Here is a 27,254-nt window from a genome sequence, read left to right as displayed (position 1 = left end):
AATCTGTTTCCGTCAAGATGGATTTTCCCCTATTAAAACTGTCTTTCCAGTGGCACCCCATCGGTGGTTATGGTCAGGATAAGGTACCCCATTTATTTCATCTTCAAAAGGAAAAATTAATTGGCTGCCCATTATGTGAACGTCATAAGCATTACACCTACAGTACCAGGATTCCAGCATCTGTGAAAAATGAACATAGGAGCAGCAGTTTTCTGGCTTTTTAAGGAGTAAAAGGAGCTTAAATCAAAAAGGCCACCTTGAAGAAGGCTCAACACAACGGCAGTTTTCTGCAATCCCTCTCTAAAAGGGACTGCAGTCATTTATCACTCTGTGGATTTGAAACTGTCAAAGAAGTTTGAACTTAAGCCCAACCTGTTCTGTTTGGCCTGTGTGAGATAAGTGAAGGGGAAAGAATTAGTTTTAATCAACAACCTAGCTCACTCCAGACAAACTGAAATCCATCAACAGGACAACAATAACTGGCTCAAGGAGAAAGGTGGGGCTGACTTTGCTATTCAGGATGGAAAAAAGAAGTGTTAGCACTTGTCACAGTGAGTTGCAACATTAGATTTTTGTGGCACAACAGAATGACTTGGCCATTTTTTTTTTGTACGAGTCATTCCACACAAAATCTAAACAAATTTACCCAAGACAATGATCCTATTTCCACACCAAAAAAAAATGAAGAAAAATTCCAACTAGCAGCAAAAAAAGAGCATTTTTAAAATATGCCACCCATTGCTAACCTTTACTAAAAATTGCAGCACTACTGCACTCCTCTCATGTACAAGATGGATTACGACAATGTAAGACAAGTGATAGTTTTAGCCCATAGAGCTAGGTCATACCTCTTCTGTGTGAAAGGGAGCTGTGGGTGTGTTGTCAACATCTGCATTAAAAGACAGCAAGGCACTGTGACCTAGACTAACCCATAGGGATCTGTCATGATTACCAAAACCCTGCCTAGAATTGCTCTAAATTAACAAACACAAATTCATGGATTTTACCCAACAATCAAGACAGAATATCCCTTTTCTTCCTTGCATTTCTATTTCCTCACTGCTTGTTCACACTCTAATACTTTACTCCCTCTTTCCTCTGTCACCAACACTTTTCCCATCATCTCTTTTCACTCTTAACCATAACCCTTAATCTCGCCAAGAGCCAAATCAGCAGATTAGATAGAGGGTGACTCTCGCTCAGATTTTGTCAAGCAGTTTAATGTTCTGTTCAGAGAAAGTTAGAAACAGATTAAATCAGAGAAACCTCTTCTCTTCTTTTCAGCCCAGGAGCAGCAGTGCAGACATGCAACAACAAATCTTCCTCAGTACTTGCTAGCTGATTAATATATTACATTCTAAAATATTCTGGATGCAGTCCGATTTTTCAGTGTATGACCAAATACTCTTTATTCCTTATTTTTAATTTGATGTTTGACTCCAGAATTTAGGCTTTAGTTGCTGTAAATACATGATATACTTATAATGAAGGAAGATTTGGGAACATGTCTTGCCTCCGCAATTTTGCAAGTGTAGGTACTCAGACTAAACTATGGTAAAGGTTTAAAATATTCATTGATATTAGCTTTTGCATTATTCCTTAGCTTAAACAAACAATGCTTTCCATAAATATTGTGTCATTTATTGCTCAATAAATAATGCAAGAGTTACAGAAACCCTTCAGTCAGCTTGCCACCACATACAAACTAATACTGGAAAACCTGTAAATTCTGTCGCCCACTCTAGCTATGACACGTACTGTACAAATAAAAGAAGCATTACCTTAAAAGCACCGATGTTCTGGGTGTGTTAACCAAGTTTAATGTATAATGAAAAGAGAGAACTATTTACAAAGTGATGACGCAGTGAGTGGTGGCAGCCTACCATCATGATAAAAGGGTTATGCTCCATCTGCAACTCAATAATCAAGGAGAAATGACAGACAGCGCCAGGGTTGCTGGCTTAAATACAGCCATTCTCAGGTGTATGATGATGCATGACTGAATATCTCCTACAAGCTGTGTTACACCGCACACAGCAGACCTCCATCACAACCAAGCAGAGGGTAGAGGTGGTGGAGATGAGGGAAATGGGAGGAAGAAATTAAAGAGGGAACGTGGGATGTTGTAATACAAATGTGGGGGTGTGGATTGCTGGTTCCCTTGAGGATCAAACAGAAGGCATAAAGGGTGATGGGGAAACAGGGGTCTTCAAAGAGATGTGGGCTGTGTGGAAAGTCTGCACATTTATTGGTAAAGGAGACAGGTGTTTCTATGGGAACCTAGTTTGTGTTTACTGTATGTAAGGTACTCCATGCACGGAGCACACTGACATATAAGACAGCAGGAAGACACACACGCAGCCAGGTTTTCTCTTAGTGTCGCTTGTCCTTTATAATACATTTTATAATATTTTTCAGCTGAATCTGAAATGCAGAAATAATTCATTTACATAGTGAACATGTCCCCCTTTTTTGTGACACACTGAGCCTAGAAGTATCTGGTTTCCTTTGAACTTAGTTGAGATGTCTCTTGATCTAAATGAGACTGGCCATCGTTTAGAAATGTGCACACCTATCAAAACAGTCCTGCCATTCACAGTGCATTTCAAAGCAGATTTTTCTTCCACACTATATCGCAATACAACAAATATAGGCAAAATCAGATGAAAATATTTAAAATATCGCTCTTCCCTTTTCATTGCAGTTAGTTTGAAATCATTTAAACAGCATAACTGAATTGAAAACAAACTGGCTGGCTGCAGCAAAATGGCAAAAGCCAGCTACTGTGCAAAGTGCCCATGGTCTCAGACTCACAAATATTCATTTTCAGCATAGGAACAACCTACTGTACACAGTAGAATGCACCTTGAGAGCAAGTTCATTCATGTCCATTTGTGAAGATCAGCTCTAAACACCTCTCATCCAGTTTGAGAGGGTGTGCAGTGAAGGAGCATAAACCAAAACCGCCAGATCCAGTTGCACGATACTGAATAAAATGGTTTATTTAAGGAGATACTGATTTTTTTTTAATATACTGTGCAGAAAATGTGAAAATGTGTTTGTCATTGTTACTACAGGTAACAGAAAGTATACATGTATCTCCTTCTCTCTTAGTGTGTGTGGCACACACAGTGTGCTACTACTCTGATTGTTGGTGGCAGCTCTCTCTCTCTGCATTTTATTTTTTCCCTTTGAGAAAGCCTGAGAAAGAAGCACCAGCTCCACAGCGATCTTGCTCGCCTAGCCCCCACGCCCACAGTTGCCAGTGGGTGGTGTTTTCCTCGCCCGCTACTGTGCCAGCCGTGACATGTGACAGGAGCAGCACATGGACCTCCCAGCATCCCCACCGCTCTTGCAGGCCTCTTTCCCCTGACTGTCTGAAAACACCCCGCAACAAGCTTGGCACACTTGTCATGTTACTTCTTGCTCCCCAGCCAGAAACTAAAAATGACTGACTATTTTCTTGCATTTTGCCTTCAAGCTGTTGTTGGTTCAGCACCTATTAAAATAATAATAAGTTTTGGGGAGATGTGCATGTCCTCTGTTTATCTTGGAGGCATGCACACAACCACTACGCATAGAGAAGATATCTGTGCAATTAAACTCATGTAACGACACACACAGACGTAGAAATGTAGGTACACTACATAAAGCACAGTGCCTGAATCTGTATGCTAAGTCTGTGCAGATCAAGCCACAGATGTCATGCCTCCGACTGACTTCCACTGCACACACCTTTCACTCTCATATCATTAAAAAGGGGTAAACATGCCAGGTTGTGTTCATGCCAGTCACATCCAGCTGTCATACAATTCTAGCAGAGCTCCCCCTCCTCCCCTTATCAAATCCCTCTTTCCTCTATACCCTCTTCATGCTGCACCTTTTCCCATGTCTGTGCTTTTCTGCTTTTTGCTCTGCTCTCCTTCACATTTTCATCACATCCTCACCGCAAGTCAACCTCTAAATCATTTAGGTGTGCTCCCATGAAGAGCATGTCAGACCTCATTCACAACTGGTTATTTATAAACAGAACAAATACATCCATCATTAAGTTCTTTGCATATCCACCAAAGTGAAAACTGCCTAGAGAGCTTTGTGATACACACTCCCATCAAATGTCACAGAATCGACTGTATGTGCAAATAAAAAGTTTCCTTGGAGAGTTGAGCGAGATCTGAGCATTAAAGACATTCGGTCTCCAGTGTCTAATCAGATCCATTAATGTTTCAATTACTCTCATAAATAAACAAGTTAAATAGGTGTTAACTTTATTCTTGGTCTGCCTTTGTTGTGATGGGAGAAAGCAGTGACATGCAACAAGACACTTCTGCTGAAGCCTTCTTCAGACTGGACAGCTGTAGTTCCACATCAAGGAGCTTAACTGACTTCAGAAAACCAACAGAGGAAATTGTGGAAATACTGATAGCAGAATTAAGTTTTTTAATTTATTTTATGAAAACAAATTTAGATTTCTGGAGCTCTAATGAAACCCATGATATGGCGCAAGATAAAACTTCATTTTAGAAGTTAGGTTCATTGATACGTTTGTACTTATTCATCACCTTTGTCATCATTAAGACAACTGATCAGATTTACATGGAAATCGATGCTTACCACACTTTAGGATCAGGATCATTTAAAAGATTTTCACATGAAACAAGTTTTCTTGATCAATTTGTCACATTACCAAAATCTCAAAGAATTTGGTTGAGCAGCTGGAAAAGATACTGTATTTGAATATTACATCAACAGGTTGTGATATTAATGAACAACCACAGAGGCACATCACCAGTATATTATACTGTATCTTGCATTCAGTACAACTATCACTTTCAAATCGTGCCTTTGTGAACCTCCCACCATGATTCCTAATTTTCTCATTCTTTCAGCTTTGCCTCATATACAATAGCTTGCAACACCATTTCCAATGTGTCACAGCTTATTCCATGTAACACAAACTAGCAGACCTTTCTTTTTCAGATGTCAATGGCACTTACATTTGCCCTCTATCAAAGAAAGAAGAATGGTCGTGATCCTGCGGTCCCCTTTGCCATCAGTGTCACACATTCTGCCTTGAGGAACAACCAAACCAACACTGATTCGCCCAGTGATGCACTTCCATTGAAAGCAGGTTAGTGAAACATGCTGAGATCAGAATTTACAGCAATATTTTAAACAGTATTTTCAGATTCATTTTCCTTCTTTAACTATGAGTCACCTCCTCTTTGTCTGGTGCTTTTCATTTGCTATGATTACCCTGGAAATAAGAACACGTGTAGAATGCACAAAATAAACTGATTAAAATATAGGCAAACTACAAATTGTTTAACTTGACATACTATGTATTGACACTGGTCATCCATTTTTCATGTATATTCATTTAATTTGTGAAATCAAATAGAGAATGTGATACAGTCAAATTGTGTTACGCATTCAGCAACAACCGACAAGACTGTTGTGGCTTATTCTTTTAAGTTCAGAGGATGTCTGTAAGCATAAAAACACATTCATCCATGTCTTCATACCTTTGTTTGCAGCTTGAGCGTGAGGAACAACAGCTACGACATTACTGTACACAGGACAGATCTTGTACATCTGTCATTAGTCGTTTGTTAATCCAGTCAACAACATCCGGGATGGATTGCTCCCATACAGTTAGCAGGTTTACCAACCTTGTGAATAAATGCACAACTTGTGTTTGCTGCCAACTCTTAATGATGTCCTCTTTCCACACAATTTACATGCATTACACAGTACTACATTGCCAAAGAACATCACTAACACAGTCATATAAAAATGGTTTAAAACATACATTTTAGCCTCCTTTCTGTTTCCCCCCCCTTCTCCTCAGGAGATCCTTATGGCTTTAATGGCTACGCTTACTGCCAGTGTTCCACTAGAACACTAATAAGGGTAGTAATTAGAGTGGACAAGAGCTAGTTTTGCTTTTTAAAGAGACTGTGAAATGGAACTGAAATCCCTGGCAGGGAGTAGACATTTAAAATTACTGGAGCATCTAAGCTGTAACAAACGTTCCACTCTAAAACTACTGCAAAACCAAGAACGTCACAGTTGGCAGACCTTTACTGTTGTCCTTTCCATCAGATCGAAGACAGTTAGCCAATAGCAGCTTGTTTACAATTACATTAGCACAGGGTTGTGATAGCTCTGTCTGTGTGAATATAAATGTTGACATGAATACGCCTTAGAAGTAATGTCCTCCATTTGTCCAGATGGCCCTTGGAATTATCTGCTTTACGTGGGATAATGAAATATCACTCACTGTCCAACTGCTTTCTATTGAATTAACATGACAGGCATCCTTCCTTCCCACATCTCGGGGTGTCATCAGCCCAACCAGCACTCCCCGTTCAAAGACAACTGAGGTAATGAAAGCTTATGAAAAGCATCACAATATGAAAAGCATGTGAGTGATACATGGTAGGGATGTTCTTGCCATACTGTAAAATGAGGATGGTCTCTTAAACATGAGCTACAATTTTTAAGATAAACTGAACATCAAGAGCTCAATATACTGTATACATTACCTTAGAGATATAGTTGCTTTATCCTGTATAATGAGTTGAAGTGTCCAATGACATTCAGTCCCAAGATGGTCTTTTACCTTGGAATTTCACACATAACGAAGGGATTTAATAGAAGATGGCTGGCAGAGGAAGGGGCAGCCAGTATCTCTTGGCACCAGTGGTGAAAACCCCAGGGGTGCATTCCTCCAGCATCCCACTGTGGCCATAAAACACTACATTATGGACAAGGTGTGAGGTTAAAGTAAATGTGGTGAAAGAAATCCAGTAAAATAGCACATAATGAAAGCACTACTTAAAATAAGATTCAACTGACATCACCTAAGTGATGAAGTTCAGGTGTGGCTCGATTCAAACTCTCAGCAAGCTGCCCATTTTAAAGCAGCAGCAAAAGAGTGGCATCGTTTGTTCTTGGATGTTTACCAAGAGGAAGAATAAACAACAGGCATTCTGCCACCACCCAGTTTTTAGCCATAAATTCAATACACACAGTTGGGCTACATGAACAAACACGCTGTTTTCTGGCAAAAACTCAGAGCTGAAGTAAGAGCATCTAATCATGTAAACAGTATTATCACCAGATAGGACTGTCTGACATGAGGATTATTAAATAATACTAAATATATTCGCTCTGTCTCTATTCACCATGTCAATTACAATCTAAGATTTCATGTTTCAAAAGTTCATTGGAAATGAGTGCCACAAAAAAAGAACATTAACTGCTGTGTCTTGATGTGCACAAGTCAGATAAACTTTAAATACTAGGGCTATCAGCGAAAATGCACGAGATTAATCTAGAAATTTTAACACATTACTTGATTTAAGTAAATTAATCATATGACCGAGTTTGATCTCGAATTCTGCCTGTAATCGCAATACGGATGGTTACTTGGCTGTGTGTGATAAGGGCATGTCAAATGCGGCTAATACAATGACCGAGGAGACATCACCCAGTGTGCGAGTTTTGTTATAAAAAAGCTTCCAGATGGAAGTCTGGAAGAGTAGCCTATGTGGCTCGTGGACTGGAGGCATGATGCACAGAGGCACACTGTTTGAAGTACCGGTAATCATCTTTAGCCAAGCGTGTAGAAAGAGATTGTTCACTTTGTCTCTTCAAGTACACTATGGCATTCAGTTTCTAAAATAGGCCTACTCAGTGTTGCATTCAAGTTGATGTTACTATGCATTACGCAGTATGCAAACAATTTACAGGACTCTGTAGCAGGCGTGGCGGCACAGCGGGGCAGCAGTTAGCGGTGTTGCCTCACAGCAAGAAGGCTCTGGGTTCGAGCCCAGGCCGCCTTGGGGCTTTTCTGTGTGAAGTTTGCATGTTTTCCCTGTGCCTGCGTGGGTTTTCCCCGGGTGCTCTGGCTTCCTCCCACAGTCCAAAGACATGCAGTTTAGGTTGATTGGTGATTAAATTGGAATGAGTGTGTCCGTGGTTGTTTGTCTACATATCAGCCCTAGTCCAGGGTGTACCCCCCCTCATGCCCAATGTCAGCTGGGATTGGCTCCAGCCCCCCACCCCCATAACCCTCCTCAGGATAAGCCATATAGATAACGGAGGGAGGTTGATGTAAGAAAAATGTCAAAACAAGCTGTGTGTCAACTGCATTTGGTAGGTTTCTAAAGTGCACTAGTGGTTCTTAAATTGCTTCCAACACCCAAAATTAAATGCAGATTGATAGCAATGTCAGAACCTCATAATATCACCAGTGGTTTGTGACTGGAATGTACAGGAAAGCTGGAAAGAACCGATAAAGTGCAGCTCCCTTTGCTTGCATCAATTCTGTTCCAACGTATATCTAATGGCCATTTTTGTAGAACTTGGAGCTGTAGCTTAACACACAACCACACATTCTGGTCTCTCCAATCATGAGCCCACACCATCTATCAGCTGCAGTCTGATGCAGTCTCACTAACATTAACTACTCTTTACAGACCACAACTTCCAGTCCATAGCATATACCATGGTTTGTTCAGTGATAAATTAACCAAAAATAAATTACTTTGTTATGACACGTAGAGCAGCCAAGAGGAACATTTACAGTGTAGTTACTGTGTTAGGAGCTGTGGATTGGTTTTATTGGGCAAATGGAATGGGGACTGCACAAAACAAAATGGCAAAGCACATACAACATAAGTACAGTTTAATCTGTTTTCTATTTATCCCACTAACCAGCCATGAAAACGTACAAGCACAAAGATTAGGACTGAGCCACAGTAGATCAAGCTTAGATGCAAATGATCTCTCATCATCATTGCACAACATTTCGTGGTCACATGTGGTATGATCGCCTGCTCTGGATGGCCATGACAGATGTGTATATACCACTGCTACTGTGCATGGGAACGTAGGAAGTGTGGCAGAGAGTGTTTGTCTATTAGTGTCTAGGGGACATCTGTGATTCTATTGCCATTGTTATAGCTCTTGGTGCACAATGGGCTTACCAACTACTTTCCACAAACAGGCCCCAGCAATCACGGATGGGGAAGTGGTTGTTGCCATGACCAGGCGGCAAACAGACAAAAGGTCAGATGTATATCAGAGACTGCTGGAGAAAAGAGCTGCACTGTGCCACATGGAAACATACTGGGGCCCAAGCAGCCAGCAATAAACCACAATAATTACACTTTGACCATTTTTGTACATTTTATCAGTATGTAAAATAAGCTTTATTTTATTGTCATTGTAACACTGTGGCACGTACAATGAAATTTAGTTTGGAGCTGAGGGCCCCGGGCCGCTGCGTGCATACATGCGGCCATCATGGGCAACTTGGGGGGGTTCAGTGTCTTGCCCAAGGACACTTTGGCATGTGGACTGCAGGCACCAAGGTTTGAACCTTCAACCTTCTGGTTGGGAGACAACTGCTCTACCCACCGCATGACTGTCCCCCCCAAATAACACCCCAGAACAGGGAAAGCAAAATAAGAACTGACAGTTTAATTCCTCAAAGCTATAGGAGCATAAGATATTGCTCAAGGAAGCTTTAATGAATCAAATCCAACAGTCTATTTCTGTAAAATAATGGCTGTGAAGGCTGTGCTTCCGACACGTGCTCCATAAAGGTCCTTATCAGTGATTCAAATACTATAATTGCTCCTTCAGTTGAGCATCTCAATCTAGAGGACACACCAACAGCATTGACACACATGACAAAAGGTAGAGTGCATAAAAGTGGAAATGTGTGAAATTTAGAACTGCTTCCATTGTGTACAATGTACCAATTATCACAATTTGTAGGAGATAAAAATCTGTATTACAATCTGTGTGAAAATACTGGAATTGGCCTTACTTGGTCCAACCAAGTCACCTTGACTCTTGCCTATTATTCAAACAAGGCTGTGCAGTTTTAGGTAGATGAAATAAGTCACATCTCCTGGGTAATACGACAAAAAGTTACAATTATAAAAATGATATTCCAAAGCTATCTTAGGTAGGACAGTGCCCTGGTGCCCTCTGTTGACCAGCCACAATAGGTGTGTATGTTTGTTACATGTGGTTTTTAGCTTTTTGTGTGTGTGGAAAGAAAAACTGCTGGAAAAAAAAAGCAGGCACACATGTAGGTGGATTTCATTGTGAGAAAGAGAGATAAGGCAAGAACAGCTATTATTCTTCTGCGGCACCTGCCTGAGTCTTCACATATGCCAGCTGTGACCATGACAACCAAACTTCCCCTCGGGAACAAGTGTTAAGTGCTACTGACCCCCAGGTTCAGGAGGCGCACATGCTACAATCATACACAATGCATGCTGCCTGAATCACACAAATGCTTAAACACTCAGCCCTCAGTCAAACACTGCCTGTGCGGACTCTTTATAATTAAGCCTACTCTTGTACACCACATATACATGTGCGCACACATCCCTTACAGAGAAGCAGACAATGGTCAGCTCCTCTATTTTGGCCAAGAATTACATGAGCTTTAATATAATTACAGGACTGACAAGGACAGACTTTCTTCACTTATTGCTCTCTGGAACCCTTGAGAGAATAGGACAGGAACACGATAATTGTCCAGTCTCTAATGACAACGACACGCCCTTTCCACAATGATCCTTTCATTTTTGTCTACTCATGAGAGAGGGACAGGAAGGGGAATGTGGTGTCTGTGAACGTGTGTGTGTGTGTTAGCACGGAAAGGAGCAGACAATGATGGAGTGAGGGTGGATGTAAAATTTAAGGATTAAGGCATAATAATGGCTGACTAACCTGATACTGAGTTTAAGGTAAAGTCATCTACTCTAAAATAGAAGGACCTTGATCAAAATCTGATTTTTCTAAGGCTCAACATTAGAAAAGAAGCAACAAAAAATATTTTAAACCCATCTCACACATACAGCTTCTCTCCATTCTTTGCCCATCTCCAGCGCTTGTGCAAGTACACAGCCTTTTAGTGATGGAAATTCTCCAGGCATGCAACAGCAGGGAACCTCTTGGGGCTGGTAACCATAAGCACACAAACACATTCTCCTGGATCTTGTCAGCAGAAAATCAAGTTCAGTGAGCAGACTAAACCATCTCAAATATCATTTTGAAACCATTTTCCAATCAAAATTAAGTATTTAGAGTCCTATTGCTTACGCAACATGTGAGAGTAATGTAAGAGTGATTTTTCAGTAGTTTGCTGTGAAATAAACTATAGCAGCAGATAAACATACCCTGTGTTAATTGTCTGTGCAAATGGTTTGGCTGGAGATCAACCTCAGCTTTATGGATGCACCATCAGTCATAGCCAGACAGACCGACTTAGTGTTGAACACAACATGGTAGCAGCCATCTTGTCAGGATTTTCAGTGGCACTGAATAAAGATGGGACATTTTCATCCTCATCCCAGCTTCTATCACCACTTTGAACCTGCATTTTCTATGTTTTTTTCCTCCAGTTTATCTGCCACATCTTCTATGTACTCTACAGTATGACTCTCCTAAAGTCCCCATCACCCCACCATGTTTCTATCTTTTGGGCGACTTCCCTTCTCAAGTAAGAAGTTGAAATTGATAGTAATAATTACACTCATGATATTAAATTTATTATATGTCAAAACATTTATACAAGCTCTGCAACCTTTTTGATTGTCTCCTGCAAATATTGGGTCACTTTAATAATTAGGCACCTAGCTAAATGAACTGAGCTATCTACAACAACAGAACTGGTTTGCAACGCCATACAAGTCATTAAAAGTGGTAATTTGCTTTCAAGTCCTGCTTGTTAATCACCCACTTTTTGATGCTCCATGAGTCACGTGACTCACTACTGTTTCTGACCCCTCACTGTCACAAATCCTAAGGGCCCTGTCCCTCCCTCAGCACCACATTACAACCATGTGAAACAAGGAGCAATGCAGTTTGTTTAATCACAAGACAGGTTCCTGGCTTGCCACCTTCTGGGGTCGCTTGTGCATCTCAGTGACAACAGAGTGAAGATGAGAAGGGGGCATGCCAACAAATGTCTCATCATAGCCTCTGCTGGGAAAAAAACAAAGAAAGTGAGATTTTAAAAAAAATTAACAAGGACAAATTAATTTGAAACCAAATTATAAAATCACAAAAAGAATTCATTACTGCATTTACTATATAAGTGTGTCACCTGATTATAATTAAGGTCAAATGAATTCATGGCAACATAAGTTCTAGACTCTGTAGTAATCCAACCCGGTGAGATATATGCTAGAATGTATTTAAATATGGAGGCATGCTATTAATAGGGAATAAAAGAAGGAGGAGAAGTGGCACTTCTTGGCACTCATGTTTACTCGGCTCCTTTCTACAAGATTGTCATTCATTTAATGCCACCTACGTTATGGTGCTGGCCACAGTACAGTCCAGTGACCACACCATGAATGAATGCGGGCTGAAGCGCTGTAACTTACTACTTCAATGAGCTAAATTCAAGTCAGTCACACTATGGGCATGATTTAACAATGCAAAAAAATGATATGAATGACAGTGACACCCTTAATAAGAACATTCTGCTTTGTTGAATTTAGCAAGCAAATCCAGTGTAATTGCCTAATTTTTAACAATTGCACTGTGGGGTGATTGGATCCATCTCCAAGAGTCACATTGACCAGCCACTGATACAGTACATCCACATACTGTTAAGTACCTCTACATCCAATGTACAGACCATTTTCCATCCTTTAATATAACCTCCAGCGCTACTCATGCACAAACACACATTTTAACTGCTTTACACAGTTGCTTAAGGTGCTTCTGAAATTGAATTCAGCTGCTGCCTCTTTCATGCGATTAGCCCTGGACTTGGCCAGTACATCAGGCCCTACAGGATAACTGCACAGACCAGAGATAATGCCTAATGCTCTCTTGCTCCATCAAATTAACAACATATTTGCACAAACAGTGAGATTCCGTCAAACATACTCCTTCAGGCAAACACAAAGTGAAAGCCAGAAGACTAATTTGCTTTTGTCACACATGAACTATTGAATTTGTGTTCAGAATACCAATATTATATCAAATAATGCACTGTGTTAATACATTAGCAAGAAAATATCCTATGGAAATGTGGAGTAATGTTCCAGGGAAAAAGAAACACTCACAGTTGATGTATTTCTCTTTTGAAGGTTTAGAATAAAAATCTGATAAGGAATGGTCAAGAAACCATGTCTGTTGTAGTTAAAAAGCACTTTTTGACAAGAGACAAGTTTTAAATCTGACGCTAGTGACATGTTTAGTTTTTGGACAAATAAAAACCTATGGGGGAAAAAAAAATCTGACGCAATCATAGTATCTTCCATTTATAATTTTCCAAAATCAACAATATATTAACCTCCTAGCACAATTCTGCTCATACAGGGGCCAGCTTCACAATTCATAAGAGCCTCTTTAATCAGGAAAGGTCATGTTTTATTTATCATGCACAAGTCCTCCAGGCCACTGGAAGCCCAACTCAGGCAAAACGTCAGCAATTAGTGCTCAAATTTAGTAAATTAAAGAGTGGCCCTTGTTTTTAATTTTGAATGAATCAGGAGTGGGAGGGGAAAACTGTAAAATAATAAACAATACTCATGAACCTGCAAAATGATATCACTGACATAATTCAAGATCTTAGGAGCCTTTAACTGAGCTAACCACATATGTACCTCACTGACATTAAACAATGGCCTCAGAGAAACAACTCAAGTGGCATTACATTATGACCCAATAAGAATTAAGAGGCTGGCTATTTCCTCTTCCTGCACAGAAGATGATATAATCCTATTTCAGGATCTCTCTCTACCTCTCTGATTCTCCCCTGAGATCCTGTTCATTGTATGAGAAGAGCTGCTGCACATTGATCCTCACTATCAGGTCAGTGGTAGCAACACTCAGCACTTTGTGTTCACCAACAGAGTACACAGGCTGCTTTTCCCTACTATCCATGCATATTCACTTGCTCATAGGGATGGTGACAGGCAATCTTTGCTGACTACCCTGGGTCACCGCTATGGCACTGAATAGATGTCAGATGTTTAGATAATATGTGGCGTACAATGTGAGAGTCAGACATACAAGATGTCAAAAGGCGCTGCTTCATTTGGCCCATGTCAGATGGGTTTTACACAAAAGGTGAGTTAGTGTCTGAATCAGTAAGATCACACACTGTACCTCAGTGTGAGTAAAGGGCATTCTAGTATATGCATCTTGAATAAATGACAGATTAAAACATTCCCCTCAACCCTAAAAAGATCAGCAGCCCTGAAACCGCTCACTATGACTCAAGACTTATGCTTAGAGGCACCCAGACCTCCACTATGGTAATGCCTTTTCACCAAAAACCTAACTTCTTCTGGCAAAATGACAGAACGCCTTACATAAGCTCAAGGGGGATATTTTTCCTTCTGCAAACAAGTGCACTGTACAGTGATTTCAGGCTTGCCAACATGTGCACAAATGTGACATGTTGCATCTAGTCCACTCAGGACACCAGGGGAGGTAGTTTATACTGTACATATGTGTATGCGCACAGCATCTCTAAAAAATAGGTCATTGCTAACACTGTCTAAGGAGGCCCATAGTATTGCATGGATGAACATCCATATATTATAAAGACCCACATTGTATCTGGTGCACCAAAGCTGCATCTCCGAATGTAGACTGTGTCTTTGTGGTTGTATTGATTTGTCTTTAAAAATACATGTTCACTCTTCTCTGCCTGAGAGAATATAGGAAACATGATAGCAAGGGAGCATATTCCCTTAAAGTACATCAAGTGAATTTAAGATTTCTTCCAAGAAATACGGACTGCACTTGAAAAGTAATCACAGAAGTGAAGCTTCCTTGAGTTTATACCAAACTGCTTATTGCATCAGATGAAACTATCCACTTCTGGTGATATAATCCCAAGCCAGTCTCTGGCAGAGGGAAATAATAAAACTAGATGAAGAATATGAGTCAATTTCTTCAGTATATTTGTCTTTGATAGAAGCCTAAATTTAACATCAGGTAAAGCCGTGACTGAACAGTTCCAAAAAAAGAAAAGTTCCAACTCTAAACCTAAGTCCCTGTCAACATGCACACACAAAAGAGGAATGTAACAAAATGGCAGCTCTGCCCTACAGGAGTAAAAGGCAGTGTACAAAGAGAGAGAGAGAGAGAGAGATAACAGCTTAAAATAATTGAAATTTCACAGCAAAATCGTTGCTTTACTGACCTTAACCTGACAACATACAAAAGAGCTATGGACCAAGTCCTGACCCAGTCGCTCACAATACTCAGGGTGAAAGCAGGCAACAAACATTGCCTAAAGGCCTAGAAGTGGAACTCTTGAGGACTTACATGCCCAGGACAATGCATTTCAATGAACATGAATGTATTACATGTTAGTATTTGACTTTCCAAATATTTTTTTTAAAAAGTGACAGCCCTAATGGGTGGAACTGTATAAATCTCTCATTCTTCTAGGAGGCATTTTTTTTCCAGACTTCCTATGTCCTCTTCTCTCAATTTAGAACAGTAGGCCTGTTTCACAAATGTATCTCCATAAACAGTCCTTATGCCTTAGCATCAAATGCTCATCCTCGCAACTACTTGTCAGGGCCGCTCGGCGGCCACTGCCTCTCCTCCGTCTTTCTCTCCTCTGCTCTCTCTATCCTGTGGGCTCTGCACCTCAGCTGTGTTGCATTCCAGTAATTAGCAACTGGTTGGTCGATGCACACAGCTGGGGTGCATCCCGATGATTACCTTCGCCTCCTTATATATACCTCTGACAGACGCTCCGGAACATTTACTATGTACCGCGTAACATACATGTTGGTAGAATGCTACGCTGACAGACACTGTGCGTTTTGGCTTGACTCTACCACACCACACCACACTACACTACATATTATACATAACCAAGTACCGTGGACTGTACATGGATAGAATGCTACGCTGACAGACACTGCGTTTTGGCTTTACTTTATCACACTACATTTACACTACACTACACTACATGTATACCGTACTTTCCCATGTTATGTTCTTTTGATACTCTGTGTTCTTTTTATTTACCTGCTACCGTCATGTTTTTCCCCCTAGCACCTGGGTCTGCAAACTTGAGTCCAACCTCAGTCCTCCCTCACCCTCCTGGTGAGGGGGGCTACCATAACACTACTGCTACAGTACTATGCTAACTACACATTGGACTAACACATGATATGGAACAAAGACTATGCATGAATCCATTTTGTTTCATTTTATGACAAAGTCCAATCCCAGTGTGTCTAAAAGAAACCTTGACCTTTTTGATTCATGAGATTTACATTTGTATCTACTGTCTGATGACTGGCCATAACATTTCAAAAACTTTGCTTAACATTTTTAACTATTCTGTTAAAAAAAAAAAAAAGTTAAGTTTCCCTGAGGAAAGGGCCTGTCACATAACCTGTAAGTTTGTGAACTAGCGTATCTTAGCCTAGAACACTCTCACTGCCCAAAGTCTCCCTTCCATCGCTTCCTGTCCAAAGCTTTGATCCTCTAAGCCTGTTGAGTTACAGTATCAGTTCTCAGTTACATTAAAACCCACACTCACACAGCTGCAGCTGTGGCAGAGGAACAACTCCTGCTCTAGCACTAAGGTTCTCAGTTGATATAATTCATCGTGGTTCTTTTCTACCTGCAGGGCTCTGGTTTAAAAAGCAAAATGTATTCTGCAGTTGCCTCAGCCTGATACAATGCCTACAGTACATAGTTGAAACATCTTGTTCAACCTGATTAGACTAGTTTTACGGCAGCTTCATCTCCAGGCATTCCACATCAGGACATCTGCTGTTCTTCCAATAATTGTTTCTTCAATCCTCTAGCTCATTCTAGAAACACTGCCTCAGCTCTTTTTCTATGGACACAGCCCCCCAGTGCCTCACCATCGCTGTCATCAACACCACCACCCAGCACAACACCACCAGGGCGTGGACTGGACCTGCTCCGTCTACCCATGGCACCACCATCAGGGGATAAAAGGATAAAGAGTCTCTGCTCAGGGACTGATTACTTACATCTGCCATGGCTAAATCCCAGCACCCACACAAACACATAAGTGTACAAACCCCACACAGACACAAACTTGGAATGCTGCTAGCTGCAACAATTGCACTGAAGCATGCATTGTTTTCTAACATAAGCATGTGGTATGTGGGGAAGCCTTTGTGTATGTTCAGGACCTTTATTTGTGTTTAAGTAAAAGATTTCAAGGCAATACATGTAATGAACATGTAAACTGTTAAACACATAGCTATCGCTAACTTCACATTATTGCTCTTGTAAAACATGTCAGAAGCTCACAAACTAATATTCTCAGCACTAAAGCAATGGCCATGTATTAAGCAAAGGTCTCTTCTACCTGTATACAGTCATGGCCAAAAATATTGCCACCCCTGCATTTCTGTCAGATAGCGCACTACTTCTCCCAGAAGATTGTTGCAATCACAAAAGCTATGGTTTATTAAGCTCATGTTTATTTCGTTTGCTTGCTTTGAAATGACACAAAAAAGCAGCCAAAAAAAAGCCAAATCTGATACATTCCATACAAAACTCCAAAAAAATGGACTGGACAGAATTTGTGACACCTTTTCTAAATCATCAGAAATAGTTGTATTTCAAGCTTATGTTGCTGTTTTAATTTCTAATAAAACTCACCTGCAGCAACCAATAGATACTGTCAATATAGAACTCACACTTGCAACCAGTTAAAATGGAAAAAAGTTGACCCAACCTTTGTGTGGTGTGGACCACACTGAGCATGGAGCCAAGAAGAACAAAGAATTGTCTGAGGGTTTAAGAACCACAATAGTGGAAAAGCCTGGACAGCCTCAAGGCTACAAGTCCATCTCCAGAGATCTGGCTGTTCCTGTGTCCACTGTGCGCAGCATTGTGAAGACGTTTACATCCGATGGCACCGTAGTTAATCTCCCTGGATGTGAACGAAAGAGAAAATGGATCACAGATTGCAACGAAGGATTGTTCCAATGGCGGATAAAGAACCTTGATCAGCTTCCAAACACATTCAAGCTGACCTACAGGCATAGGGTACAACAGTGTCATCTGAATGACAAGGGAGGCTATGGTAGGAGGACCCCACTGCTGACACAGAAACATAAAAAAGTCAGATTGGAGTTTGCCAAAACTTACCTGAAGAAGCCTCAATCCTTCTGGCAGAAATAGAACTTTCTGGTCGAGACCATCATTCTGCTGCTTTCAGAAAATGAAATGAGGCCTTAAAAGAAAAGAACACGGTCCCTACAGTCAAACACAGTGAAGGTTCACTGATGTTTGGCTTTGCTGCTTCAGACACTGGATGTCTTGACTGTGTGTGGCATTATGAAATCTGAAGACTACCAACGGGTTCTCAGGCACAATGTAGGGCCCAATGTCAGAAAGTTGGGTCTCCCTCAGACGTCATGGTTCTTACAGCAGGACAATGGCCCAAAGCAGATTCCAAAAAGCACCAGAAATGGTTTCAGACAATGAGCTGGAGACTTCTGAAGTTACCAGCAATGAGTCCAGATCTAACTCCCATAAAGCACCTGGGGAGAAATCTCAGAGCAGCAGCCGGGAGAAGGAGCCCTTCAAATCTGAGAGATCTGGAGCAGTTGGCAAAAGAAGAGTGGTCCAAAACTCCAGCAGAGAGGTGGAAGAAACTCACTGATGGTTACAGGAAGTCATTGATTTAATTTATTTTGTCCAAAGGATGTGCTACCCAATATTAAGTTGAGGGTGTCAATAATTCTGTCCAGTCTATTTTTGGAGTTCTCTGTTGCTTCACATTTGGCTTTCTTCTTCTCTCTTCATTTTTGTGTTGTTCCAGTGCAAACAAAATAAATAAACATAATACCAAAGAATTTGTGATTGCAACAATTTTCTGGGAAAAGTGATGCGTTATCTGAGAGAAATACAGAGGCCAATATTTTTGGCCATGCCTGTATGCTCACAAGTGTTGAGGCACTCCAAACACTTCATCTGATATGAACAAACAAATTGTTTTTCATATATTAACGTGTTACTGAATGTTTTCTTTTTTTTCCATAGTCTTCCTCAGTAAATATATTAGTGTCGTCTGTGGTCTCTGGTTGACTTTTATCATGCCAGGCTGATTTCCAACACCTTGTAAATAGCTCAAGTCACTTTTTTCTTAAAGTTATTAAAGCCAAGGCTAACAGGTCACCACCAACCAATGCTCCTCAATAATACAGAGTACTGAAAAAAGATGTGTTGACAGTATATTTCAGCAAGTATCCATGAACAAGTCCAAGTATTTCTTATTGAGGGAAACACTTTCAGTGCTGGCATGGAATATTTTAATTTTGACATTTCTAAAACATGATCACAGCCTGATTTTTAGCTGGTCTGTATACAAATGTCAAATACCATGAGACTGACAGTGCCACGGTGTAATAGGGTTTAGTCTTTGACCACAAAGCCATCAAATAACAGCATTCTCATGAATTCCCATTGATTGCCAGTATTAGAGAGCCAGCATCACCATCATTCCCAGTGAGCGATGTCAGGCTACTTCCCTTGCTTCCAGCTCATCTTTCTCTCCCTGGGAACAGAAGGAGAAAAATCATAACCCTCATAAGAGCATATTAATCCTAAGGTCTGAGCGCATGCCGCCTGTGAGAGCTTACCACTGTCAACAGAGATTTGTGTGCTCTTTCACACAGACACACCTGTGCAGTACAGTATACCGAATAAATGCTGGACTGGAAAGCCACCAAAAAGGCTTGTTAGATTATAAATCTAGCAAGTCAATGTCATCATATTCCACAGAGGTTTCTTACTCATCAACACTGGCTCCTCAAAAGCAAATAAATCATTGAAGCCTAGAAGGCCATTATAAGTACTGTTGAGTCAAATAATACAAGTGTAAACAAATTACTGAGAACACGCCTATATTGTCAAAGCCTGAAGAGATTTAGCAATGGCTAAACTTCAAGAGGACTTCAGTTGGAGTGGTACATTATTGTAGCTATTGTTATCAAATAAACAGATCTTAATTTGGATCTTCAACGCTGTAAGATTCAGCTCTTTACAAGGGTGCAATAAGTCAGAAATCGTACATCCAATTACCGCCATCTTCAGGCACAATGAGAACCAACCCTTTAATCCTTGAAGGATACACTGATTCGTGCTTTAAAAGATTTAGGATAAAACCAGCTTAGGTCACGGGCAATGTTCATAAAATGACGACTAGAAAACAAGGAATGTGGCGTTTTAATTGACGTTCAACTGGTAATGGGGATGAATGACATTTGTATCAGCCATGTCGTTCTGTTTCATCCTGAGATTGCGGTAACCATTAAAACGTCCAGTACAGGGGGGAGCACCAGAGTGCCTCTTTTCTGCCAGGGTGATGCGGTGCCTTATGATGCCAGGACACATTTAAACGCACTATCACCGACCAGCGACAACAGCAAGATAAACGAAGATGGGAAATGGGCACTAACATCTTGTTGTCATTTAGAAAAACGGCGACAGCAATTGACTTTTTCGCAATGAAAACACGGTCACTAACAACGAGGCTGCGCAAATACCAAGCTTAATAGATCATCACGTTTCCCCTTGAACGCACATTGACTGGAGCGCTGCGGGACAATGGTGCATGTGCACAAACACGTGTACAATTGCGCGCGTACACAAACACGCCATATTCAACTGTTTTAAACACAGCTGAGCCATCTTTACCTCGGTGTCGTAGATTTCGGTGATGAGTGAGAACGAGTACTTCCTGGACTCCCGTATGTGCTGGATGGCCAGTTGGACCGCCGGTTCAATCCCCTGGCTGATGCTGCTCATCAGGGCCGACTCGTTCATGGGCATAAGAACCATGATGGGCAAGTTTTCCCCGTCCCTGGTGAACCAGGTGTTGTCCTGTCCATGTTTCGTGCGGTCGTTGCACACCTTAGCCAGAGCAGGGTGAAACAGCAAAACAGACAGGAGCAAGCATCCCGTCGGGAGGAACATCACCCAGCCGCCGCAGTCCCTCCGGGCTGGAGCCATGCTACCGTGCAGGGTGACCAAAATGAGATCCCACCGTACCCTCACTGTTTGGGCATCGCAAATTCGGGCTCGTCCGGGATGCTCAGACGCCTCCCCCCCCCCCCGTCAAAAAAAATCGTATTTCAGAACAGAGCAGACACGAAAGCCGCAGCAGCCCCTGCAGTAGGTAAACTCGTCCTATGAATTATGACTGTAAACGGAGAAAATATCTCTACACTGACACGGTGCCTCCAAAAATATTCCAAGGACGCAGAGATTTGCAGAGGGGAGAGCTATTGCCACTTGATGTCCGTCATCCCAACGATCTCCTGTCAAAACAGTCCTCTAATTCAGCCCCCCTTTCCACCTTTAATTTGAATCCCTAATCTTAGAAGCACAAGAATGTCCTGAAGGACGCCCCGAAAACACGGAGGTAACCCCAACAGTGCAGACGGAGATGGAATCACTCGATGACAGTTGTTGCCGATACAAAATCACCTCAGAAGTAAATCCCCAGCCAAGAGATGACAACTGTGGGTATCCCTGCCAAACGCAGCGCTGACAAATTTCGATGCAACGAACGGATACGGAAAAGACTAAAAACTAATATACTGGTATACTAATATGTGACAACTTGACCGCAGAAGTCCGAGGGGGAGATGTCGAGAGAGTCTGCCTTGACAGCCTGTGGGACTGGGATGCCAATCTCTGATGGTGCGTCAAAGATGCGCTGAAGTCGTTACTGCTGCTGCTGCTCTCCGTGCGCGCAAGAGGGAGCACCGAGTGTGGAGGAGGAAAAGAAACGAGGGAGGGGATGAGAGCGATATAACGGCCTGGTGGAAAGGCTACATAGCCTTTATGCAGGGCAGACTCAGTGGTTTGACAGCCAAGGGTGATTTATTGGGCTTTTATGTTATAGGAGGCCGACGATGTACTGTATCACACATGCATGGAGCAGGCTCTCTAAATATATATGGCTGTAAACGTGTTTAGCTTAGCTACAGCTGTCATGTTCTACGTCACGTAACAATCACATCAAAAAGAAAAGCACTTCCAGGAAATATATATTTTTGTGATTCAAATGTTGACACTCAGGGATGATGATTGTTCACACAGGCAGCAGGACTTCGTGTTCCCCACGGAGCAGCACCCACAGTACCGGCTGAAGTATCTCTGAGCATGAAATGACTTTGTGGGTCTCAGACCGAGGATAATAAGGGAATTCTCACAAGGATCAATAAAGAATGTGTATATACACATTAGAATAATACCCCAAAGAACTGCAACTTCTTGAATATGCTTTGTTTAGTGGAATATTTCTAAAACGTGCCATAATGGGGTCCTGGGAAAAGTTAATTTTCACAGCAGAAGTGATTCTAATTCAGCCATTGAAACTGGGAGAGAATATTCAAATGATTATTTTGATCATCAGTTTAACCGTTTCCATTGTAAAATAATTCTAACATGCCATAGGCCATTTCTGAAACGCTGAAAACTCAGACATGAGCGCAGCAGGATTTCAGCACCATGGACAGAACCGTTGTTGTTGTTGTTGTTGTTGTTGTTGTTGTTGTTGTTGTTGTTGTTGTTGTTGTTGTTGTTGTTGTTGTTGTTGTTGTTGTTGTTGTTGTTGTTGTTGTTGTTGCGAAGCCTCTGCTCTGTCCATGGTTCTGAAGTGTCCACTGGGGTGGCACTCTGCAGTAGCATAGCTGAGCATGTCCTTCACTCCTGCTGACTGTGACACTTCTATGTAAACTCATTAGCTGTACTACCCCCCGACAGGGTATACCCACTCTTATTCACATGTGTATACACACAACTACAGTACTACTGTGGCACAGAAAACCAAAAAAGGCAATTATTGCAATAGTTTGCAACACAATACATGGTACTGTTAAAAGAGGCATGGGAGGAGAGAATATGCTGCCAGGGCACAACTGTTCTCCACATGTGGGGAGAACATGAAAGTCTTTCAAGTCAACAGCTCAGCTGTATTACAAAACAGAGGTACCTACTGACCAATGCAATTATATCACATGCACAGTTAAAATTAGCACTAATGGGGTTACTTTTGAAAGCACTTGGATAAAAGCACAAACACAAGTGTAATGTTTTTTTTTGTTTTGTTTTGTTTTTTTGCATTAGGATGAATATGATACTGGGTCTAAAGTGCACCTTGTAGGATCACATGTGAATTGTGGATGCATCACTCAACTCGCATGCCATGGACAGGCGAAGTATTCAAGCTGAAATCCAAAGTGCAAAACAGATGACAGGGCACAGCTTTTAATTTTCAATCATCCTACACAGAATAATGTCAGAATGTGCAGCATGAAATATACTAGCTGCAAGCAATTTATTTTTTTCCCAGATTAATTCATTTTGTAGACTAGACTTGCCATCAGAAAACAGGCATTATGAAGTGACCTTTGCCTAGCAAATAATCGGGTTTGACTAGGGGTTTAAAGCATAGTTGGTGTGGCAGTGTTGACCCTTCTGGCTTCTTAAAACACAGGTCATTTATCACAAAGCCAAGCAGCTCCATGCACACAACACAAAGAAACAAGCTAGCCCTGGAGGACTGCTGAATACCTAGGGCATTCTCTCTCTCCTTGACAAGCACATCCTTTATATGAACAACTTTCCCAAAATCTTAACTCTGTAAACAACATAACATGGGTTTGGATTTTATTTCTGGTTGATTATAGTCTTGATCTACGTTTTGACCTGCAAAGTCAAATATATATGGTTCTTAGTTTAGTTGTGATGAGGAAGGCAGGGACAAAAGGTTTGCTACATTCAGATTCAAGTACAGAGTGCGTCTAAATGCAGTCAAAGTGCTAAAATAAAAATAATAGTGAGGAAAATCAAAAATATTATGTGCATTCTGGTGGTTGTAGTCATCCACACAGTGAACTCACCACACAGCCCTATTTCCCCTCTACACCCTGTAGTCATCCTTTTTTTTTTTTTTTTTTATTCCGAGTGGTCCAGATGAAGAAGTAGGTCAAGTTGTTGTCCCATCTGTTTGCTTTGCACAAGACAGCATCCCTTCCTGCTCAAAACATTCCTCCAACATCGAGACAGCAGTAAACAAGGAATAACAGAATATAAATGGTGTGGACCAAAGTGTATCCAATGGCAATTCAAATTCTTAAAATGCAAGGTGAGGAAACTATAATTCAATTAGCAATGGCAGGCTCTGAAAGATTATTATTATTTAGAACACAGTATAGTTTATTAAACAGTACCAACAGCCATTTCCGGGTACAATCAGCAACTAAATTGCCACAGCATTCATGCAGCAAATGTCCATCTTATAATTGTTGCAGATGCCCAAATGAAAATGTCCATTTCATTTCAAGTTATCATTATGCTTTCAATCATGGCTCCGCAAAATGCCTGTCCTCACAAAACAAAATGTCAAGCCAATATATCACCACTAATTGGAACATACCTGTGTGGCATGAAGGTGAAATAATTATGCAGATGTTGATACTGGTTAGCCTAAATTATGACTGCAATGACCATGCTCACATAGCAACTCATATGACAGCATTCATGTAGTGTAACTGATGCTCGTAAAGACCAATAAAAAATAAGCAAAAGAATAACTAAGTTTTAAGTGTCTATGTCCTTTTCTGAGGTGCTGTCATTTGCTCTTCATTGCCATTGCCCATTTCTCTCTCTCGTTGTCTCTAACACACACACACACACACACACTCACACAGTTTGCTGACATGTCACTGTTTAATAGATATTAATGGAGTGGCCTGAGGACATCCCTCACCAAACTCTGACAATATGCCACAAGATGTTCTATGAATTCTAAGTGTCAGGTATTGAGAACCAGATGAATAAGAAATATTTCAGATGCTCTCATTTTTCATAGCTCAGATGGTTGTGCTCACCGAATATCCATGGACATGCTCTGTGTTGTGTTTAGAGAACGAACAAATAACTGCCTAATGGATAATTAATCAACTTCATGTCACTTGAATACAAACTCATTCTGTAAGTGCAATTTTTTTTCAATAATCAAACTACTGTGCTGCTCTGAACAATATTTCAGTAGAGTGTTACTGAAGGAATGGTGGAACAGTTAGATTAAACCATCTATCCAGCATTTAACAGACTATTTAGTCACAACAGGACATTATAGTGAGTCAGAGGGCGATTTGAGTTGGTATCACATTACATGCAGCAGGTTTTATGTTCAAGGATGTGTAATCTTCTTAGCACACAGAAATATGCAGGAGTAGTGCTACGAAAGCTAGAACAGACTTTGATTTATTCCAGATCAACACCTTAGTTGAGAGTGATCTCACACATCACTGATCTCAAAACTTCAAGGACATTGGACTTTACCTTGAAATGGCGCAGACAAGTAACACTGCTATGCAGCAGGGAACGTTTTATTATGAATCTCTGAGATGCTTCTCTCCCTTGTTCTTGACACACTTGCCCTGCCAGTTACAGTGGCGGCTATTTGAATAATTGGTTTCCAAATCTGGAATCACAGTCCTGCAAATTCCATGAATACCAACTTGAGAAGTGATCCCCCCCCTCCCAAGGTGTGTTCCAGGCATGATGGTGGAGAATGCTTGTTTTATGAGCCTGGAAAACATGAAAACACAGCAGACTGCCAACTTTATCCTCTTGGGATAAAGAAGGGGATCAACTCACATTGACTTTTGCTGGGGAACTTCTCTAATGAGAATTTTTTTTCCAGTTGTGATCCTTGGTTTGTGCAGCTCATTTAGTGCTGTGCAACACAGACTCTGGATGAAATCAGTGAGATGTTTACTAGTCAATGTGGAATATTTTAAAAACAGTAGGGCTGCCCCCTCAAAGTCGACTAGTCGAATTATTAGTCGCAAGGTACGCATGTCATTTGAGACTTTTCTAGTTGAACCATTGTTTTTATTATATTTTACTTTTAAATCAGCCAGTGTGTATTACAATAAAAGGTAGCCCCAGTCCATATTAGTCTGTCTTCTTCCCATTTAGTTTGCTCAATACTTCCTCCTGTGGTCAGGGGGAATTTCCACTTCAACTGCAACACTATACGATCCATTGATGTACAGTACATTAAGGTCCAGTGATGTTATCTAGCAAATTGCTGCCCAGAACAAAGGACAAGCCACATAAAGGTGAGATTTGTACTAGTGGTCTACTTTTACAAGAGAAAAGACTAACAGTCATGTCATTGTGGCTGGTTTTGCATAAGTATGTCCAGGTTGTTTGCCCATCTTCATTAAAGTTTAATGCACAGCAGCTTATCTTATGTTTCGGTAATATGCATTCATCCAAACGGGACTAGGAGGAAAACAAAAACCCACTGGAAAACATTTCAAGGTATATTCTTTAGCAGTGCAAGCTGTCACGCATTAAACAACAACATGCACTGATGGTTAACTGAGAAGAGAAGCTCAAACTTGTTGGTAAACTGGGCAATTACCATGTCTCAGAAGGAAAAAAGCCTAAGGGGATTGTTTCAACAGAAATACAAGTATGTTGCCTTTCTCATTATTGCAAAAAAAAAAAATCCATATACCTGACATCATATATCATGAATTTAAGTAGGTCGCAATTTAAATCTCGCATCATATGCAGCTGTATTTACTGATTTTTAAATGCTCAGAAATGTTCCTGCCACTCTTTTACATTTAAATGCCAACGTTAATGTGGTCAAAAATCATTGAAATCCATGCCGATTAAGTTTATAACAGTCTATGATAGAGATATATATATATAAACATGCAAAAAATGAATAAATAGTTTTTAAACATCAACTGACAATAATAAATCAAATACAATGCACACACAAGTGAACATGATCCAGCCCTGTGTTTGAAACACTGATATCACACCCCCAGTGTGGATAGACTACTGGAGTAATGGAAAATAAACACCTGAACTGAACAGCAGCAGATATAAATTCAGGCTTGCGCCAAATTTTGAGATTTCAAATATCGTATAATGAGTTGAAATGTACTAATTAGACATTACTGAATGGCTCTACAATTTTCTCCATTAGTTTCAGGAGTCATTTTGTGTAAAGTTGATAGCTGGAACAGCATGAATGGTTCACAGTAAAATGCATTTCTGTGCACTAAGGAATATAAGCTTCAAATGTATCTCGGTTACCTATTCTGCAGCATCTTCAAATTTAACTCTTCTGAACATTTTATTTGACTGAAACTGGAGGCCATGGTGATGCAATTGAATGAGTTATATTACAA

At 40.8% G+C, this 27,254-nt stretch overlaps 1 protein-coding gene across 1 annotated transcript in view; it reads right to left on the bottom strand.

Moving 5' to 3' along the window:
* Nucleotides 1-22,195, bottom strand: part of gabbr2 (gamma-aminobutyric acid (GABA) B receptor, 2) — a 181,887-nt gene extending 159,692 nt beyond the window's left edge. The window contains exon 1 of the mRNA XM_020606858.1: nucleotides 20,716-22,195. Coding sequence (XP_020462514.1) covers nucleotides 20,716-21,030 — 315 coding nt within the window. The 5' untranslated portion in view covers nucleotides 21,031-22,195. The remainder of the gene's footprint in view (nucleotides 1-20,715) is intronic.
* Between the last annotated feature and the right edge of the window lie 5,059 nt (nucleotides 22,196-27,254).

This window comes from Monopterus albus, unplaced genomic scaffold, assembly GCF_001952655.1.
Source record: "Monopterus albus unplaced genomic scaffold, M_albus_1.0 scaffold82.1, whole genome shotgun sequence".
NCBI classification, from domain to species: domain Eukaryota; kingdom Metazoa; phylum Chordata; class Actinopteri; order Synbranchiformes; family Synbranchidae; genus Monopterus; species Monopterus albus.
Note: the sequence above shows the minus strand (reverse complement) of the source record. Positions and strands in the feature narration are given on the sequence as shown.